The following is a 20985-nucleotide window of genomic DNA, read 5'->3' as shown; positions in this document are numbered from 1 at the left end:
AGTTCCTATAGATGCCAATCATTCTGAACCTCAATGGATAAAGTGAAATGCCAAAACTATTCAAGAGGCAAAAAGCTATAAGTCCCGCTCATATGATTGAAGCTCTGTTTCATTGATATTTTGGAATTTATAGTATATTCTCTTCTTTTTATCCTATTTGATTTTCAGTTGCTTGGGGACAAGCAACAATTTAAGTTTGGTGTTGTGATGAGCGGATAATTTATACGCTTTTTGACATTGTTTTTAGTATGTTTTTAGCAGGATCTAGTTACTTTTAGGGATGTTTTTAATAGATTTTGTGTTAAATTCACATTTCTGGACTTTACTATGAGTTTATGTGTTTTTCTGTAATTTCAGGTATTTTCTGGCTGAAATTGAGGGACTTGAGCAGAAATCAGATTCAGAGGTTGAAAAAGGACTGCTGATGCTGTTGGATTCTGACCTCCCTGCACTCAAAGTGGATTTTCTGGAGCTACAGAACTTTACATGGCGCGCTTCCAATTGCGTTGGAAAGTAGACATCCAGGGCTTTCCAGCAATATATAATAGTCCATACTTTGGCCAAGAATAGATGACGTAAACTGGCGTTCAACGCCAGCCTTCTGCCCAAATCTGGCGTCCAGCGCCAGAAAAGGATCCAAAACCAGAGTTGAACGCCCAAACTGGCACAGAAACTGGCGTTCAACTCCACAAATGGCCTCTGCACGTGCAACACTCAGGCTCAGCCCAAACACACACCAAGTGGGCCCCGGAAGTGGATTTATGCATCAATTATTTACTCATGTAAACCCTAGTGACTAGTTTATTATAAATAGGACCTCTTACTATTGTATTTGACATCTTGGGTCTCAGTTTTAATCTATTGTTCATCTTAGGAGACTATTGATCACGCTTTAGGGGGCTGGCCATCTCGGCCATGCCTAGACCTATCACTTATGTATTTTCAACGGTAGAGTTTCTACACTCCATAGATTAAGGTGTGGAGCTCTGCTGTTCCTCAAAGATTAATGCAAAGTACTTCTGTTTTCTATTCAATTCATCTTATTTCACTTCTAAGATATCCATTCGCACCCAAGAACGTGATGAAGGTGATGATTATGTGTGACGCTCATCACCATCTCCCCTATGAACACGTGCCTGACAAACACTTCCGTTCTACATGAAATAAGCTAGAATGAATATCTCTTAGATCTCCTAACCAGAATCTTCGTGGCGTAAGCTAGAATGATGGCGGCATTCAATAGAATCCGGAAAGTCTAAACCTTGTCTGTGGTATTTCGAGTAGGATTCAATGATTGAATGACTGTGACGAGCTCCGGTGGGATTCGACCCTTACTCACGTAAGGTATTACTTGGACGACCCAGTGCACTTGCTGGTTAGTTGTATCGAAGTTGTGACAACTATGAATTAAGATCAGAGCACCAAGCTTTGGAGCCATTACCAGGATTTGTTCGAGCCTGGAGATCACAATTTCGTGCACCATGGAGGCACACAAGGAAGAACACAAGGGAGTAAAGCTTGCTAGCACATTGGAGATACCTCTCCCCAAGCCACCACCATCCATTATTTCATTCAAGTGGGTAAATTTCTTATACTTAAGCTTTATTATTCTCCTTGAATATGGTTTGCTTGAAACGGATGGTCAACTTAGACATCTTTGTATCTTTAAGAGCAAATGAGAGATGGTTAGTAGTTGGAATTATAAATCAAGGCTCATCATGGTGACATGTTCAAAGTTTAATAGAAAAGGTTGGTATAGAGCTAGATTTCTTGGGTCTAAGATGATGTTTGGTCACTTGAATGAGAATTCCAAGATTATGCCACCCAAATGGAATAATGATGATCAACTTGAAGATAGGTGTGGCAACAAGATATGGGATCCGGAAATACATGAGGATCACCTTTGGGAGCCCATGGTTTGTGAGGAACTCCATCCAAGCTTGGAGCTATTAATTTTGAAGAATGGTTCTTATTGGAGACTCAAGCATTGGTGGATGTTCCAAGATGAGTTTAAGCACAAGCCACCTTGAGAGGAGCTCCCCATAAGTCCAACTTAAGGACAATAAACAAAAGTGCTAGCTGGGAGACACCCCACCATGGTAACTTCTTTTCATTTTCTCTTTTTGTACATATTGATAATTAGTTTAAATTCCTGTTTTTGGTTGATTTGTTGAGTATAATTGGTAGTTTAGTATGTTAAATAAGGTTTTATGGCGTTTTGGTAGCTGTTTGGAGGTTTGGAATGCTTGGATTGGTGCAAAAACATAGAAAATTTTTTTTGAAAAACAGAGCACCATCCGAACGTATGCGCACTGTGCGCGTACGCGTGCATCAAGCATTTTTGCCTATCCGCGAGCACGCGCTATGTACGCATACGCATGGATTGAGAAATTCCACCCCCAAGCCAAAAACCCGAGAGTTGTGCGAGCGTTGCGCGCGCATTGTGCCTTTCGCACAAACCAACTCGCGCGTACGCGTCACTGTCAAAATAAGCCATCGACGCGCACGCGCCATGTACGCATACGCGTCGCGTCCATTGCACCACCATCCGCGCACGCGCGCCATGCGCGCGTACGCTCAGATGTCCTTCCTTCAACACATTTCTTTTCTTCTCCTCTTTCCATTTCTTTCCTTCTCCTTTCTTCTTCCCTTCTTCTACCCCTCATCCAATACTTCCAAACACCATTCATAACCATTTATTTTAGTTAGTTAAATTAGTTAGTTAGTTAGATTATTAGTTAGTTTTAGTTAATTTTCATTTCATTTTTTCTTTTTCATTGTAATTGTTGGATTGTTAATCTTGTTTACCATTAATTGCTGCTGAGCATTAAAAAGGGATGTTATCTTAACATCATTATATTTATAATCTTTGTTGGAATCTATTGTTGAGGTTATATTTTGCTACTTGGTTTTGAGTTTTTTTCATTCCTACCTTTTAAGAATACCAAGTGATGAGAATTGCCTTCGAGCTTGTAACCCTTCTTGAATTGCATGATTTGGCCACCATGTAATTTCAATCCTTTTCCTCGATTTGGCAATTTCTTGATATTGGATGTTGAGCATTTATCTTAATGCATTCTGCTTCATGATCATATGCATCCATATGTTTACTGGTTGAATGCTCTCATGCTTCTTTAATGCTTGTTTTACCTTACAAGTTTACTTAAAGCATCTCAAGCACACTAGGATGAGTGAAGTGCATGCTTCTTTTGTGACATCGCTTTTTATGCTAATGTGTGTTCTAAACCGCACAATTTAGAATTCATACACTCATTTGTCATTACTGTCACACTACTTCACTCACTCAATTCTAGTGATTATTACCTCATTCCAACAATGTATGATTCCTTGCTCTTGTATTATCCTATCTTATGGTGTTGTATTTTTGTTTTTTTTTTTTTCATGAATGATGCACCGCAAACAAAAATGGAAGCAGAAGAAAAAAAATACGCAACAACCGGTTGATCTACCAGCTGAAGGTAGCAATCCGGAAAGTCGCCATACCCCCTTGCTCATATTTGAGTGCACTGAGGACGGTGCAAACTTTTAAGTGTGGGGAGGTCGTCCGACCGATCGGCGATTTTGGGTGACAAATTTCTAATTCTAACACTTTTGCATTTCATTTTTAGGTTTTTAGGATTTTTATTTGTATTTTTTTATTTTTGCATATATATACACAATAAGCTTAGTCAAAATAATGAAGTTTCCAAGATTTCTATCTATAGGGCACCAATTGATTTGAGTGAAAAACTCACTACAAGAAAAATACCCATTCAGCCACACTTTTTTTAAGCTACATTTGAAAAGTGTAGCCTATTCTAGGAATAGGCTACGCTTTTCTCCATGTTTCCTTTTTGCGAGAGAATAGGAATCACATTTGTGGCATCACTTGAAAAGCGATGCCTTAGATATTATAAAGATCACTTATAAAGCGTAGCCTTAACTTAAGAGTTATGGGTTCACTTTTTACACCAAAGAAAACACTTTTAAAGTGTAGCCTATTTATCATATTTCAGGTGCATTTTAAAAGTGTTGCCTAATGTATTTCAAGTCAAATATGTCAACACTTAGTAAATTTTTTTCACAATATTTCACCAAATATACAAGCACGCGTACAGTAGACACTTAGGCAAATAAAAACAAAATAACACACTTAGGCAAATAAAAACAAAAATAACATGGCCATAGACACTTAGGCAAATAAAAACAAAATAACATGGCCACTGAACTCGCGATCCCTAGCTAGCTAATCACACTCCCTTCATCACCCCCAAATCAGAGAAGACCACTGACGGCGTCAACCCTCACGGCGTCACCGCTCACGGCGTCACCGCTCATGGCGTCAGCATCTCCACCACTCACTCATCTTCATCACTCACTTCTCACCACGCCGCCACTCGTTTTCATCACCAGTTCTTGTCGCTGCGCGCTGACATCAGGAAGATCGACTGTGCGCTCGACTAAAAGCTTATCTTTATTCGCTCACCGTCGTGAAGAAAGGTATGTATCACCTTCATTTGGTTTCTAAAATCTGAGAGGGTAGGGTTCTAATTTTTGGGTTGCAATTTGGGGGTTTGGTACAAAATCCTTTGAATTCGTGAATTGATGAACATGCATGCTAATCTTGCGGCCCAGGAGAACTCAGAATTTGCTGGTTTCATTCCGTTATTGCTGCGGCGCAGCAGAACTCGTGAATTTGGGATTGTTGCGGCGCAGGAGATCGAACTCGTGAATTTGGGATTGGGGTTTCATTCCGTTTACGCAGGTACTGTATAGGCTAAAGAAAAATAGCAAACATTTTTGCACCCCAATTTGATGAAGAACAAGGGAAGTTTGAAGTTAGAGCCGTAGTGGCACTTAAAAGGCATATCTAGTTCTAAAAGACATGCAAACTTTTAACTAATTAAAAGGAAACTGTGATTTTTTAGAGATCTATTGTCATAAAAATAAAATTTGAGTTTCGTAATTTAATTGATTTGTAGTGTTTTCTGGGGTTTTGGTTGGACAACGACATTTTTTCTATTGATTATATACTATCATGTTGAGTTTCTTGTAAAAGATGAATTCATCTTTTTTATTGAGTTGTTCAAGAGTTGCATCATTTTAGGATCTCAAATAAGTTTTTACAGGCGTAAAATGTTGATGTTAACTTGTCTCTTCTCTCAATAATAGTGAGTATAGTAAAGATAAATAATTGTGACGTCAATTTTTTTTTATAACAATTTCGTCGGTTTTTGTTGTGTAATTAAGTCTGACGATTGCTCTTGAAAAAAATATTGTTTTAGCTCTCTCTTTATTTGGAATATTTTGCGTTCTGAATTTTTTCTTAAAAAATTGGTTTTTGTTTAGAAGTGTGGTTATAAGATAGTTGATATTAAAATTGATTCTATGAATACTTTCTTGTTGCTTCAATTTGATTCCTAACAACTGTCTTGTGTTGATAGTAATTTACTTGAAAATTAGAAAATTATCATGTCTTAATTGAGAAGTTCAATTTAATCTTATTCAAAGAGAAGTTAAATGTTGTAGTTAATTTGTTAACTTAAAAATGATCTAAAAATTATAAATAGAGAGGAGGGAGATAAGAAGTGAGAATATAGAATGATTAGGGGAGCTAATGAGAACTATGGGCTCTTATCCCTGAAGGTGGACCCTCACAGATAAAGCACCCACTTATTTCCTCTGCAATTGGTTGTCTTCTCAGTATCATAACATCAACTTACTATATAGATAAGATAAGAAAATAGTTTTTAGTTTGATTGAGATTGCTCAATATTCCAAGCAAACTGCATATACTCTTTAATAAGAAATTTGAAGCGTAGCAGTGAGCAGTGAAATCTAAACTGAAATCACAGATATTGATATTGTTAGGGATAAGTACTAACTTGCCTTGTTTTGAGGGCATCAGTGGCACAGATCAATAATAAAAAAGCCGCCTCAGAGAAATATCATGAATTTTGGTCCCTTTTAAGTGGTAGTTTTGTTTGTTTATTACTTTTGAGAATAACTTTGATTAGAAAACATAATAGTAGTAAGTAGTAACAGAGCAGAGCAACACATGGAGGCAAAATTTTGGTAGCATTTATTAAGGTAATGGTAATAATGTGTTAATATATCAGTCTTCACGTTATTATCATACTCTATCACTTGATAATAATTCACATCACTCACTGTCTCACTCTGCCCTTCTCCATCTATTTTCATAACTTTACTTTTATTTTTTAAAGTTAGAACTTCTAAGGTTATATTATATCACAGGATCTGCTCCGCAATAACTTCAAATCCGTGACTTATTGAGATTTATGATAATATTTTTATTCTTAATTATAAGTCGTTTAATAGTCAAACTGGTCCATGTGCAAAGATTTACGTTAAAGCATCCTGATTCTTTTCACTATTCTCTAAATGTATTTCATTGTCTGCTGCTGCATGGATGACCCATGTGGTTTGCATGAATGGCTGCCAAGTTCATGGCTTACCAGTTACCAGGATAATATTTTGATTAGCTCATGACTTACCATTAAATCGTCTCACTTCTACTGACCTGAATTGAGTTTTGAGAAGCAAGATTGCTTCCTTTTATTTTTAGTTACTCAGTTACTCATGCTTTGGATTTGAATTTTGGGCTGTTATCAGATTGCTTTTATTTTCCAAATAAGTTATCGACCTGAATTGAGTTTTTTTATTTTTTTTTCCTTACATTTTAATTATATCAGTTTAGAATTTATGAAAATAAATCAAGAGTAAATAATATCATAGTCTAATCTCTTAGAATTTTACTTGGTAACAAACAGATTGAAGTTTTTGGTTAAAGCTCCCAAGTGGATTTTGTCAAAACATTGATCGTGTCATGGCAAGGTACAATGCATACTTTTTTTTTTCATCTAATGATTGCCTCCTGTATAGGAAAGAACTAAAGGATGAAACACAATGTCGTGTATGTGGTACATCTCGATATACTGAAAATTCTAGTGATAATAGCGAGAACCAACCTCACAATAAAGGTCGTCCTATTCCTGTAAAGACTCTGAGATACTTTTCTATAATTCCAAGACTTCAGCGATTATTTATGCGCTCAAAAACGGCAGCTAGTCTGAGGTGGCATGATGAGGAGCGCGTTAAAGATGGGACGTTAAAGCATCCTGCTGATGGACTGGCATGGAAGAACTTTGATGAAATGAATGAAGATTTTACAAAAGAATCACGCAATATTAGACTAGGCTTGTCAAGTGATGGGTTCAACCCATTTCGTAGCATGAATATTTCATGGAGCACGTGGCCCGTAATGCTGATGGTATACAACTTGCCTCCGTGGATGTGCATGAAACCTGAATATTGTATGCTTTCATTGCTTATTCCTGGGCCACAATCACCTGGCAAAGATATTGACGTGTATCTACAACCATTGATGGAAGACTTGAAGTTGTTGTGGGAAATAGGGGTGGAAACTTATGATGCATCAAAGAATGAGACCTTTCAAATGCGGGCAGCTCTTTTGTGGACAATTAATGATTTTCCTGCGTATGCTATGTTGTCTAGGTGGAGTACAAAGGGAAAATTGGCTTGCCCTTGTTGCAACAAAAATACCTCTTCTCTACAACTAAAACATAGTCGGAAGACAGTTTATATGGACCATCGTGTCTTTTTACCCATGGATCATCCATGGAGAACCAATACAAGGTCTTTTAATGGGAAGCAAGAATTAAGACCCCCTCCACCTGTTATAGAAGGAACGGAAATTTTTGAGATGCTACAAAATGTTGAGAATGTTTTCGGGAAGAAGCAAAGTACATCAAATAGTTTCCCATGGAATTGGATAAAAAGATCAATTTTCTTTGAATTGCCTTACTGGCACAAGAACCTGCTGCGTCACAACTTAGATGTCATGCACATAGAGAAGAACATACTTGACAGTATAATTGGAACTCTTTTGGATATCCCAGGCAAGACAAAGGATCATCTGAATGCTCGATATGACTTAAAAGATTTGGGGATCTAGAAAAATCTTCAACCAAAGGAGGTGAATAATGGCAAGAGAACAAAGTTGGCAAACGCATGCTTTTCTATGACTGCTGCAGAGAAGTCAATTTTTTGTGGTGTTTTGAAGACAACAAAGCTACCTGATGGTAGTGCTTCGAATATATCACGGTGTGTACATCTAGCAGAAAGAAAAATTTCTGGGTATAAGACCCACGATGCTCATTTTTTGCTACACTACTTACTACCAATACCGATTAAAAGCATCCTTCCTGATCACGTGGCCATTCCGTTGATTCGACTAAGTTCCTTTTTTCGTCGCATATGCAAAAAGTTAATAACACTGGAAGAGATAGATCAATTGGAGTTAGAGATTGTGGAAACATTATGCCACCTTGAGAGGATCTTTCCCCCTAGTTTTTTTGACATAATGGTTCATCTTCCTATTCATTTAGCAAATGAGGTGAGATTGGGTGGTCTGGTGTAGTTTCGTTGGATGTATCCTCCAGAAAGGTACATGTGTACATTAAAGTCGTATGTATGCAACAAAAGTCGCCCCGAAGGTTCTATTGCAGAGGCATATCTGGCTGAAGAGTGCTTAACTTTCTGCTCAAGATACTTGCATGGAGGTGTGCGAACAAGACTTAATAAGCGACCTCGGAATGATGATGATCCTAATGACGATGAAGTTTTTCCTTCAAAGTTGTTTTCTAACAAAGGTCGTTCGTTAGGCGTGGGAAATGGAGAACCAATTAATCTCGATGACATATCAAGTGCTCAAGCCCATGTATATGTATTATACAATTGTGAAGAAGTCGCAGATTATGTTAGGTAACTTAATATAACTTATGTTTATTCACTAAATCAAGTGCATTTAGATTTTTTCCGATCAAACATAACTATTATTAACTACAGAGAGCATGAGGATGAGGTTAACAATCAACGGGGAACAAAATGGAGAAAAGCAAAAGTTCACAGTAAAACATACTCGCAGTGGTTTGAAACTCGGGCGAGAGATCCAGATGTGCCTGTTTGGCTAAAAGAATTATCTCGAGGTCCAAGCTCTATTGCAAGAAGATTTTCTGGATATATAACTAATGGATATAGGTTTCACACTGTGGAGTGTGAGGCAAGGAGAAAAACACAAAATAGTGGTGTCACATTAACTGCTTTAACTTCAAGCTTTGCAAGTGCTAAAGATAAAAGTCCAATTCAAGACACTGTAGCTTATTATGGCAGGTTATTTGAGATAGTAGAGTTAGATTATTTTGGGCGTTTTAAGGTTGTATTGTTTCGGTGTGAGTGGTATGATGCTGGGAGAGACAAATATGGTCTTACATTTGTTCACTTCAATAAGAAATGCTACCAGAATGAACCTTTCATACTAGCATCTCAAGCACATCAGTGTTTTTATGTGCAAAATCCATATGAACATAAGTGAATTTCATGCCTGAAACCCTGGAAGTACAGCCAAGCATTCTTGCGCAACAACCAAAAAATAAAAAAAGAAAGAATCACTTGACTGTGGCTATGGCTGAGAAAAAGAAGCATGAAGTACAACATGAACCGTTAACACAAGGCTTGAACAATTCTAAGCTTACAAAGGTGGGTGCAGATGAACTTAAAAGGAAGCTCGATGCAATTCGTAATATGAATAATAGCATGCCAACAACTGTAAGCCAAGATCGGAGTTGTGCAAATTCTACTCAGCCCATAATCAACCAAAGGCAGCAGCAGATTATTCAAGTCACACATGGTAGAACTCAAAAAAGGCAACATGACACTACTTTGCTGAGTTCAAACACTACCCCACAAGCTGAAGATTTAATGTCGGAGCAAGATGGATCAAGAAAAGAAAAGAGCAAGCCAAGGGTAAAGGCTACAACTATTGATGAATTTTTAAAAGAAAATGGGATAGATGTAGAAATTGACGGACTAAGCTCTAAACTAAGTGATGATGTGGGAGATAGCTTTCCACTTGATGAAAATTATTATTCACATGTGATGGAGGACATTGATGATGACGAAGGTAATTTATTTCTATCATTTTTTATATTTTTTTGTAAATCATAATGCTTAATTTTTCAATTGGCATCACTAATTACTCCCTAATTTTCCCCCTACTGCATGAAACTAGGAGAGCCAAAGAAGAAGAAAACTCGGGGAAAAACAACTTGCAAAGAGATTTATGCAAGAACTATGGAACAGCGGGAAGAAGTTATTTTTGATATTGGACAGCCAGTAGGACCAACCGATCAAAGTGTGTCTAATTTAACTAGTTTCGTAGGAACAATTGGGAGAAACAAAAGATTTGTGAGTCTTTTGTACACTAGCTGGCATGCTGTAACTCCTAAAGATAAGAAATTCATTTGGAACTATGTTAATGTAAGACTCTTCTATTATTATTAAATGTTGATTATTTTAAATATAGCAAGGTGCGTATAACACTGTAAATATCATGCAGACCAAGTTTATCCTCCCAGACAGTGGAGAAAAGTGGGTGATCCAAGCAATTCGGGATGCTTGGAAGCGGTTCAAGGGAAAGATTAACCAGAAGCACTTTGTTCCCTTTGATACCATCGAAGATATGGTGAAAAATCGACCGACACAAGTTCCAGAAAGTTAATTCATAAAATTGATCTATTATTGGAGTCATCCTACAATCCAGGTAAAATAGTTGGTACTTTAATTGCAAATATATTATTGTTTGTTAAGACATAAGCAAAATAATGAAATTTCAATTGATAATGTTGGAATCTGTCTTCTCTCATGCTGTACAAACACATATCCATTCTGATGTAGGTTCTTGAACTGAATTGAATTTTTTTAGGATATATTGCTGCCAGTTCCATTCTGAACTTCTGAATTTCTGTATTTACAATTCTATTTTTGGCTACTTTGTTTGCTGTAATTTAAGTTGCTGTAATTCTATTTTCTATAGTTCTGTTTTGTGCAATTTTGTTTTCTGCAATTCTATTCTGTGCAATTATACCTGCTACTATTCTGGTTGCTATAATTTTGTTTGCCGAAGCAAAATTTAATTATATTGTTCTCTGTTTCTATATGCTAACCTTTTATTCAATTATAGTCAATAAGTGAAAAAAATAAGAAACATAAAGAACAGCAAAAGTTTCCACATCGCATGGGGCCAATCAATTTCGGAAGAGTACGAGTGGCTCTGGTATACTTATTTCATATTTGTGCTGGGATTTGTTTAGTTAATTTTAGTTATGTTGTTATAGACTTACTTATTTAAGGCTTTATTTTATAGCGCGCGACAAAGGAAACAAATGAGGAACCAAAAAGGTTTGAAATGTTCCTTGCTACTCGAACAAGTCGGAAAAGGAAGGAAGTTGATCAGGAAACACAAGATGCAATTGTATGAGAATTCATTGAATTACTAATGATTATAAATCAAATTTAGGATATGGTAACTAATTCTATGTCAAATGTTTCTTTTAATTAGGATGAATTCCAAAACCGGCAAGCTGCTGGTGAAACAGATGAGGAAGCTTTTAAGTCTTTATTTGGAAAAGAACAACCAGGTCGGGTTAGGTGCTATGGAAGATCTATTACACGACGTGACTTAAAAAAGCATGCAGAAATTTCTGAACTCAAGCAACAACACCAGGAGGAAGTCACATCTTTGAAGGCTGAACTTGGAGACATGAAGGCCAAACAGCAGCACCAAGAGGCTGACCTTCATGGATTGCGAAACATGATTAAGTTACTAGTTCAGCGATCTGAACCTGGAATGAGGCCGGAAGAAATTGAAGCCTTGTTACAAGATGCTCAACACTCTCCAATTGATGCAAATAGCGCTCATGGATCAACACATATTCCAAACATAAATATGGTATGACCAGTTTTTTCTTATTCCCTAATATTTGTTTACATATTGTTAATTGTTAATTAGGATTTTGAGTTTAAAATTTTTATTTGTTAGAACTTAGGAGGATGCCATATTTTTTTAATTTGAACTGAAATTGAAGAAGATGGAAGCTGTGATTTGGTTTTTTTGGTTTTGTTTTTTCATTATGTAATTTTAATATTATTGTTATCAGGGTGAAAGCTGTAATTTTTCTGGTTTTTCTGATTTTTCTGGTTTTGGTTTTCTGATTTTTCTGATTTTAGTTCCCATTTAGTATGAAGTTGTGTTAGTCCGTTTTTTAGTTGTCCTTTATGGTGATTTATAGTATCCCCCTGAATGTGATCGTTATTTTAAAGCAAAAGACTTTGGTGATATGAAAAGTAGAGTAGTTTCAATTATCTTATGCCTCTCGGATATTGTATGTGTTATTAATCTGTTAACTACTTTTTTCTTCTTGTACTTTTTCAAATTATAATTATTTTTCTATATAATTATGCAGGATAATTCTGAAGATGTGAATGAAGATTGAGATGCTTATCATGATGGTTTATTGACAAAGGTGGAAATTGAAAGATGTATGGTTGATGATGATGTCTTTTATTAGAAGCTAAGATACATTTATATGATATAATATTTTGATTTTTCCTAGTTTATTAGTAGTAAACTCTAAGTGCATTATATGAGTATACTTATTCTAGTTTGAGATGTATGAATGCTCAAAATTATGATCATTCTAATATTTTTGGTTCATTGTATACTTATATTTTGTTTCAGTATAATTTTTATTGTTTAAAGATTATTGTATGGTATTATTATATATGTATACATTTTTATTTTATAATAATTAACTAATTTAATTAACAATACAGGATTATATATATAATTATATACTCAAATATTAGAGTTTAGATAAAAAAATTGTTAGAAATTTCTGTTTATATATATATATATATATATAAACAGAAATTTTAAAAAAAATGAAGGACAAAAGGCTACACTTATATAGAGTAGCTATAGGTATACTATTTGCTACTTTTATAAAGTGATGCAGTAGCTCTGAAAAGTGTAGCCTATTCTTTAGAATTATGGTAACCATTAGTGCTGAAAAGCGTAGCCTTAGGTCCTGAACAGCATCACTTAAAAAGCGTACCCTATTCTCAAAGGCGAGAAGCGTAGCCTTTGCTACAGAAAAGCGTAGCCTTTGAGAATAGGCAACACTAGTATAGGCATCGCCTACAAAAGTGTCTCCGAAGCCTAAAAAGCGTAGCCTTTTCCTAAGGCATCATTTTTTTTTTTTGGCTACACTTTTCAAGTGTACTTGAATGGGTGTTTTTCTTGTAGTGACTTTTCATAAAACTTGCTTGAATCATATATATATTGTGAAACATGATTTTTGAGCTAAGAACACAAGCTTGTGAGTTTTGAGCCTAATTGTGTGGTTACATCTTATAACCACTTACTTTCCTTCTTGTGTGCATTATTCTCTTTCTATGGTTGTAATCTTTGATTTGTTTGATTCTTTATGTCCATTATTTTATGTATTCATGCATTTATATGATTGAGGCCATCATTTCACTTAGCTCACTTACCCAAATAGCCTTACCCTTTATCTTCCATTGTTAGCCAATTTGAGCCTACGACTAACCCACTTGTTCTTATTTTAGCATATTACAAGCCTTAAAGTGAAAAACAATAAATGTCCTTTATTTGGATCTTTGATTAGCTTAGGTTAGTAGTGAGTTTGAGTATCATTCAAGTGTGGGAAATTTGGGACATTGTGTGAATAAAAGGGTAGTTTTGTATTTTTGTTGGAAAAATTTGGGAATTAGGTGCATACTCATGTATTAATCAAATGCTAGACCTTATGTATTGATGTTCTTGTATATAGAAAGAAAAATGAGAAAAACAAAAGAAAAAAAGAAAAGAGAAAGAAAAAAAATAGAAAAAGAAAGAAATAAAGAAAAAGAAAGAAATAAAAAGGGGACAAAATGCCCCAAAGCAGAGCTCAGTAAGGATCAATGCATAAGTGTTGTGAAATGAAAAGAAATTGCATGAGTATGTTAAAAAGTGAAAAATGGATAGTTAGGTTAGTTTTGAATTGTATAGGATGTCATAGGTTAGGTGGAAAGTCTAAACTTATCAAAGATTCAAATTTCAAACTCACTTAACCATATATGCATCCTACCTTGACCCTAGCCCCATTACAACCAATGAAAAGACCTCATGATACTTGTATGCATGCATGAAATAAATGTTGATTGTTAGAAGAAAAACAAATCCTAGAAAGCATGATTAGGGGAGAATTGAGTGAATCAACCCTAAACACTTGAGCGAATAGAGTGCAAACATATTCGGTGAGGGTTTGATGCTCAATTACATGTTTTCACCTATGATCATCATTCTTCATGCAAGTTTATAAAAATATTTAATAGCACAATTCAATTGTGGTTTGGCATGGTTGCTAATACCTTTAGCCCTTGTGCATATATACTTCTTGGACATTGATTTATTTTGACCAAACAATTGCATTCATGTAGATAGTTGCATATAGGTAGGGTGCATATTAGTTAAATTTCATTGAATAAATGTTGATACCCTTTGCTCTCTCTTGGTTTAAGCATGAGGACATGCTTGGTTTAAGTGTGGGGAGGTTGATAAACCCCATTTAGAGGGTTTATCTTGTGTTGAATTTAGAGGATTTTATCGCTTTCTCCCACATTTATTCAATGAAATAGCATGGTTTTGTAAATTCTCCTTTAATTGTGCTTAAGAGTGAACACATGCTTTTTAGGACTTAGAATAGCTAAATTTAATTCACCTTGATTCCATTAGATGCCTTGATATGTTTGTTAAGTGATTTCAGATTTAGGAGGCAAAGATTGGATCAAGGGAATGAAGGAAAAGCATGTAAAAATGGAGAACTCATGAAGAAATGAAGGAATCACAAAAGCTGTCAAGTCAACCTCTTCGCACTTAATAGACCATAACTTGAGCTACAGAGGTTCAAATGATGCGGTTTCAGTTGCATTGGAAAGCTAACATCTGGGGCTTTGAAATTATATAAGATTTTCCATAAATGCATCACGTTTAGGGGGGCACGCACGCGCCGATTTGCACGTGATTCATTAAAAGCAAATTAGTGGCCAACGAATTCTAAAGCCTTGTGGACCCAATCCAACTCATTTCTGATGCTATTTAACCCAAGAATTGAAGAGGGATGAGACATCTAGTTATTAGTTTAGTTTTATTTTAGTTTTATCATGCTTTAGTTAGTTTCTAGAGAGAGAAGCTCTCTCTTCTCTCTAGAATTAGGAGTAGGTTAGATCTAGATTAGGAATTCTTAGATCTAGGATAATTTCATGCTTTGATTTACTTTTCCTTTTGCAATTCTTCTTCTTCTACCTCTCTTCTCTCTAGTTTAGCATTTAATTCTTGTAATTCTCTACTTTTATGTTGATGCACTTTTGTTCTTCCATTTTCCTTTAATGCAATTTATGATCATGTTCCTTTATTGTTTATTTGATTTGTTGTTATTTAATTCCTTGCAAATGAGTAGTGTAGATTTACTTTCCTTGATATTTTACTATGTTTTCCTTTTATGCCTTCTAAGTGTTTGATAAAATACTTGGTTGGATTTTAGTGTAGATTTACATTTCTTGCAATTTTACTATGCTTTCTTTTTTGCTTTCTAAGTGTTTGATAAAATGTTTAGTTGGATTTTAGAGTAGATTTTAGTGCTCTTGGCTTGGGAAGGTAACTTAGGAACTCTTGAGTTACTACTATCCAAGTGATTGACGATTGAGAGCCATTAACTCTAGATCTCACTAATTGAATTGGTGGAGAACTAGGACTTATGGACTTGGATTGACATAGCTCATTTGACTTTCCTTTATTAGTTAGAGGATGACTTAATGGGGTTGATCCTTGCCAATTCTCATGTTGTGGTTAGTGATTAGGATAGAGATCCTTGACCACCAACCCTTGCCAAGGCCTTTTTGTTATTTGAATTTTATTTCCATTTACTTTTCATGTTTCTTATCTCAAAAACCCCAAAACATACCTCATAACCAATAGCAAGACACTTTATTGTAATTCCTAGGGAGAACGACCCGAGGTTTAATACTTCGATTTATAGATTTTAGGGGTTTGTACTAGTGACAAACAAAATTTTTGTATGAAAGGACTATTGTTGGTTTAGAAACTATACTTGCAACGAGAATTCATTTGTGAAATTCTAAACCGTCAAAAGTCCAATCATCAAGTGCATACCAACCACCATATTCCTATGAAGCCTACCCTCAACATTATCCTTAACCATAGCACCCTCAAGCCTCACTACATCACCAGATCAATTCCCATGTTCATCTTACAACCCACCTTATGAACCACCATCACTCACACATCACTACATCTATAATCACCTTGACCAACTATCTCCATATACACAACCTCAATATCCTCACCCTTATAAACCAACCCTATATATGAAGACTTTCTCCCACATGATGAGCCTTCTATTCCACCTCAACCTCCCTTGGATGAATAATAAGCAACAAGAATCAATCAAACGTCATAAAGCTATCATGGCTACCTTGGCCGAAGTATTAGCCCATTTAGACTCGCCACATTCATGCCACAACCAAAGCAATTTTGTGGATGAATGTGAGGAACCAACCTCAATTGAAGAGTGCGAGATGAGGGAAAGTTTGGAACCCCAAGTGGAAGATGAAGAGTTGAAGCACAATTCACCACAAGTGGAAGAAGTTGAGCTTATTAAAGTTGATGAAGTGGATGAAGAATTGGGGAAGATTGAACAAGTGGAAATTAAAGCAAGTTGTCAAAAAGTGGAGGTGATCAAAGAAGAGCACAAGGGAGTGAAAATTTCAAGTCTATTGGAAGTCTCCCTTCCTAAGCAACCATCCGATACACCATTTAAATGGGTAACAATCTCACCCATTAACTTCGATAGCCCACATGAATATGCTTTGTTGGAAACAGAGGGTCAACTTAGAGTACTTTGTAGAGTGCTAAGTGGACAAGAGATCAATGTTGGGTGGCATGGTGAGTTAAGGTGATCTAGGGTTGAAACATCAAGGTTTAAGTCCCAAGGGTGGTGCAAGGCACAATTGAATAGTTTTCAAAGCAGGATTTGGAGCCTTGACAAGAATTCAAGAGTTCGGTCACCCAATTGGAAGCTTGAAGATCAACAAGGAAGGGTGTTGACAAACAAAGTGTAGGATCCCGGAGGACATTGGAGATGCAAGCATTGGTGGGGATTCAAGAAAGGATTTAAGCACAAGCCACCATAGCAAAAGCTTCATTCAATTGTCCAACTTAAGGACAATAAACAAAAGTGCTAGGTGGGAGACACCCCACCATGGTAACATCCTTCTAACTCCTCTTTTCTTTTAGCTTTTGTTTATTGAATTTTGTTTTTCTTAATTAGCTTATTTAATTGGATTCTAGGATTAGTTTAGTTGCATTTTAGTTTCAATCATATGTTTTCGATTAATAATATGTTTTGGGGCTAAGAATCTTTGATTGATATCATGTTTGGTGCCATAGAACTTTCAAAATTTTTGGAGGAACAGAGTATTGTGCGTACGCACACACCTATGTGTACGCACACTTCTCCTAGTTTTTGTCATCTGTGTGTATGCACCCAGATGTGTGTACGCATACCCGTTTTCACACCCTCTGTCAGGAGCGTCCATACCTTCTTGTGCGTTCACACTCCAGCACTTTTTCTCTTTGTGTGCATGCACGCCCATGTGTGCGTGATCCTTTTGAAAAAAAATGATTTGCTTTCTATGTGCATGCACCGTCATGTGCGTACGCACACTTGTTATCACCTTTCCTGCCGGGAGTACCCGCACACCTTGTGCGTTCGCATCCCCTGCATTTTCTCCTTTTGTGCGTAAGCACGGACCTATGTGCGTACGCACAAGCGTCGAATTGGGCAGCAATTTGAAAGAAACCCTGTCATGCCAGAAACCCCCAACCCCTTTTTCTTCTTCATTCTGGCCACACCCCTTCCCCACCCACCACCCCATCCATCACTGGCGCTGCCAATGTCGCGCCGCCCTGCTGGTGCGTGGAATTAAACTTTGCACAACTGAACTAGCAAGTGCACTGGGTCGTCCAAGTAATACCTGAGTGAGTCAAGGTCGATCCCACGAGGATTGTGATTTGAAGCAAGCTATGGTTATCATGTAGATCTTAGTCAAGTGGATAGAAAAGTTGGTTGGTTGTTTAAAGCGCATAAAAGTAAAATAAAGAAAATGTTACTCAATTGATGGTTAATGCAATGATATGAAGATGGTTAAGGCTTGGAGATGCTTTGTTCTTCTGGATCAATTTGGTCTTACTGTCTTCTTCAACTGTGAATGATTTCTTCTATGGCAGGCTGTATGTGATCAATGCCTTTCTTGAGAGGTCGCCAATACTCCTCCAGATCTGAACCCCAAGGTTAGTGCGGATCCAGTCTGATTGAGGGTGAAGCTCCTGCAGTCCATTTCCCTTAGTGATCCTACTCAAAACACCACAGACAAGGTTGAATCTTCTGGATCAGAGAATGCTACGCCTTTGGTTCTAGCCTCAACCACAAAGACCCTAATCTCCCCATACCTCGGCTAAACTGGTGTCTCGAGAAGTCCCCAACGAAGTCGTGGATTAGCCGTCAAAGAGATGTATAATCAAGCTAGTGGTTCATCATTGTCCGATGAAAGACTCACTCTGAACCCATGTAGAATGAGATAACCTTGTGCCGGTTCAACGCATTCATATTGATGAAGAACGAAGATACATCTTAGAATAGAGAATCAAACACGGATTGAAGATAAAACAATAATACTTTATTAATCCATAAAACTCAGCAGAGCTCCTCCCCTCAACCTAGGAGGTTTAGAAACTCATACTGATAGAGAATACAATGTGGAGTTCGAAAACATGCTGGAAAAACTCTTGATAAGTGTAAAAGTTCTCAAATAAATACTAGACTAAAGACTAAGGATTACATAAGAAGGGTAAAACAATTATTTAGTGCTAAAATCTACTTCCGGGGCCCACTTGGTGAGTGTTTGGGCTGAGCTTGATTGAGATCCACGTGTTAGGAGGCCTCTAGGGCGTTGAACGCTGGCTAGGGGATCCTTTTTGGGCGTTGGACGCTGGTCTCTTCTCCCTTGGGCATTGGACGCCAGAATAGGGCTGGAGGCTGGCGTTGAATGCCAGTTTTGGGCCTTCAATTCTGAGGCAAAATATGGACTATTATACATTGATGGAAAACATTGGATGTTAGCTTTCCATAGCCATTGAGAACGCTCAATTTGGACTTCTGCAGAAAATCTCCTTCGAGTGCAAGGAGGTCAGATCCTGACAGCATCTGCAGTGCTTTCTCTGTCTCTGAATCAGACTTTTGCTCCAGCTCCTCAATTTCAGCCAGAAAGTACCTGAAATTGCATAAAAACACACAAACTCAAAGTAGAATCCAAAAATGTGAATTTTGCACTAAAACTTATGAAAACTTAATAAAACTTAAGCAAACATACTAAAAACTATATGAAAACAATGCCAAAAAGCGTATAAAATATCTGTTCATCACCTGCCTCCCTCTTCTTTTTTTTCTTTCTTCTTTCTTCTTTCTTCTTTCTTCTCTATTTCTTCTCTTCCCAGCATGCCTACACTGCTTCCTTATGCCCGGCCACCGGCTCTGTCACTGGCGAAGCTCTGCTGCCGTGAGCTCTACCGTGGCCACCACTAGTGTCACTGCTACATCTTCTTCTCCTCCATTCTTCAACTCTTCAATATTTAAGTTTTAATCTTCTTTGTTTTGTTTATTTTCTTGCTTAATTTTCATTTTCTTTATTTAATTTTGGTAATCTAGGTTGGGTTTAGCAGACTTAATTAGTTGTTGTTGAATTGTAAGGGTTCAATTTTTTATTTATGGGTTGTTGATGCTTGAATTTTGGCTTGAAATTGTTGAATATGCAATGCATACCAAGTGTTTGCTTAAATTCCTGAATAAACTTTTAGTTTAATGCATGTGTTGTAGCTACCATATGTGTTGGACTATATCCTTGTTTGGCATTCTAATCAAGCATGGTGCACTTTTGTATGATTATGATGTTGTTTTTGATTGAATTTTAGTAATACACATGTTTGTGGCTTTGATTTACAAGCACCAAATCGATAGGGAAATTAACATTTGATTTCTTATTTGGTGAAATTTTGAACAAGTACATTGATAAGTGGATATCTTATACACTTTTTCATAGCATTTTCATAGTGTTTTTAGTTATATTTTATTAAGTCTTAGTATGTTTGAGCTACAGAGGTCCAATTGACGCGTTCTCAATGGCGTTGGAAGGCTAACTTCCAAAGCTTTCCAGCAATATATAATACTATATACTTCTCTTCCAGATCATTGCCCAATTATGGCATTGAACGTCCACATCTGGAGTTCAACGCCCACGAAGGGAGCAAGCCCAGCATTGAACACCCAAAGCAGACGTTCAACGCCACCCAAGGGAGCAAGGAAGCAGCGCATTCACCCCTAATGGGCATTCAACGCTCATTCTCCATGTTGAACGCCAGGCTTAGACGTAACACTCAACCAAAGTGGGCCCAAAGTAGATTTTAGCACTCCTTAGCTTATGTAGTTTTATCTTTGTACTTTTTAAATTTAAATTAACATCTTTTAAGGTTAGCATCTTCTATTTAAAGAGGACATCACTTAGGTTTATTATCACTTTTTACTATCAGACACATCGAAGTTTTCTCTGTAAATTATGAGCAACTAAACCTCTTAGGTTAAGGTTAGGAGCTCTGTTTGTCCTATAGATTAATATTATTATTTCTCTATTCGAATATATGTTTGATTCCATTCTATGATGTATTGTCGTTCTTCATCTAAACGAATCTAGGGTGGAATGAGAGTATGACCCCTTATTCTACATGAGTTCTTGTGAGTCCTGACCCGGATAGTATTGAGCTACGGCTTGAGAATACATCACCTAAACCAACAAGTTATCTAGGCTAACTGGGATATGTGACATATAATCTCGTTAGTTTTGGATAATGAGATTTCTGTGGCACTAAGGCTAGAATATTGAGCTTCATTCTCTTATCCGAAAAATCTG

At 36.7% G+C, this 20985-nt stretch overlaps 2 protein-coding genes across 4 annotated transcripts; both read left to right on the top strand.

Annotated features, from left to right (window-relative positions):
- Positions 4453 to 12551, top strand: LOC107639359. Of its 3 annotated transcripts, none has more exons than XM_021121193.1 (5): positions 4453 to 4500; positions 4636 to 4765; positions 11249 to 11356; positions 11444 to 11833; positions 12348 to 12551. In XM_021121193.1, exons 3-5 carry the CDS (start codon positions 11291 to 11293, stop codon positions 12375 to 12377), a joined length of 486 nt encoding a protein of 161 aa, XP_020976852.1. In that variant the 5' UTR covers positions 4453 to 4500; positions 4636 to 4765; positions 11249 to 11290; the 3' UTR covers positions 12378 to 12551. The 3 variants fall into 3 exon arrangements, with proteins under 3 accessions (XP_020976852.1, XP_016198317.1, XP_020976853.1); XM_016342831.2 differs by lacking the exons at positions 4453 to 4500; positions 4636 to 4765 and adding exons at positions 10519 to 10645; positions 11066 to 11158; XM_021121194.1 differs by lacking the exons at positions 4453 to 4500; positions 4636 to 4765 and adding an exon at positions 10597 to 10645.
- LOC107636549 lies at positions 9508 to 10603 on the top strand. The gene is made up of 3 exons (XM_016340048.1): positions 9508 to 10006; positions 10115 to 10290; positions 10409 to 10603. The coding sequence occupies exons 1-3, from the start codon at positions 9508 to 9510 to the stop codon at positions 10601 to 10603; spliced, it is 870 nt and encodes a 289-aa protein (XP_016195534.1).

This window comes from Arachis ipaensis, chromosome B04 (assembly GCF_000816755.2).
Source record: "Arachis ipaensis cultivar K30076 chromosome B04, Araip1.1, whole genome shotgun sequence".
Classification (NCBI taxonomy): domain Eukaryota; kingdom Viridiplantae; phylum Streptophyta; class Magnoliopsida; order Fabales; family Fabaceae; genus Arachis; species Arachis ipaensis.
This window is presented reverse-complemented; position numbering and strand designations above follow the sequence as displayed.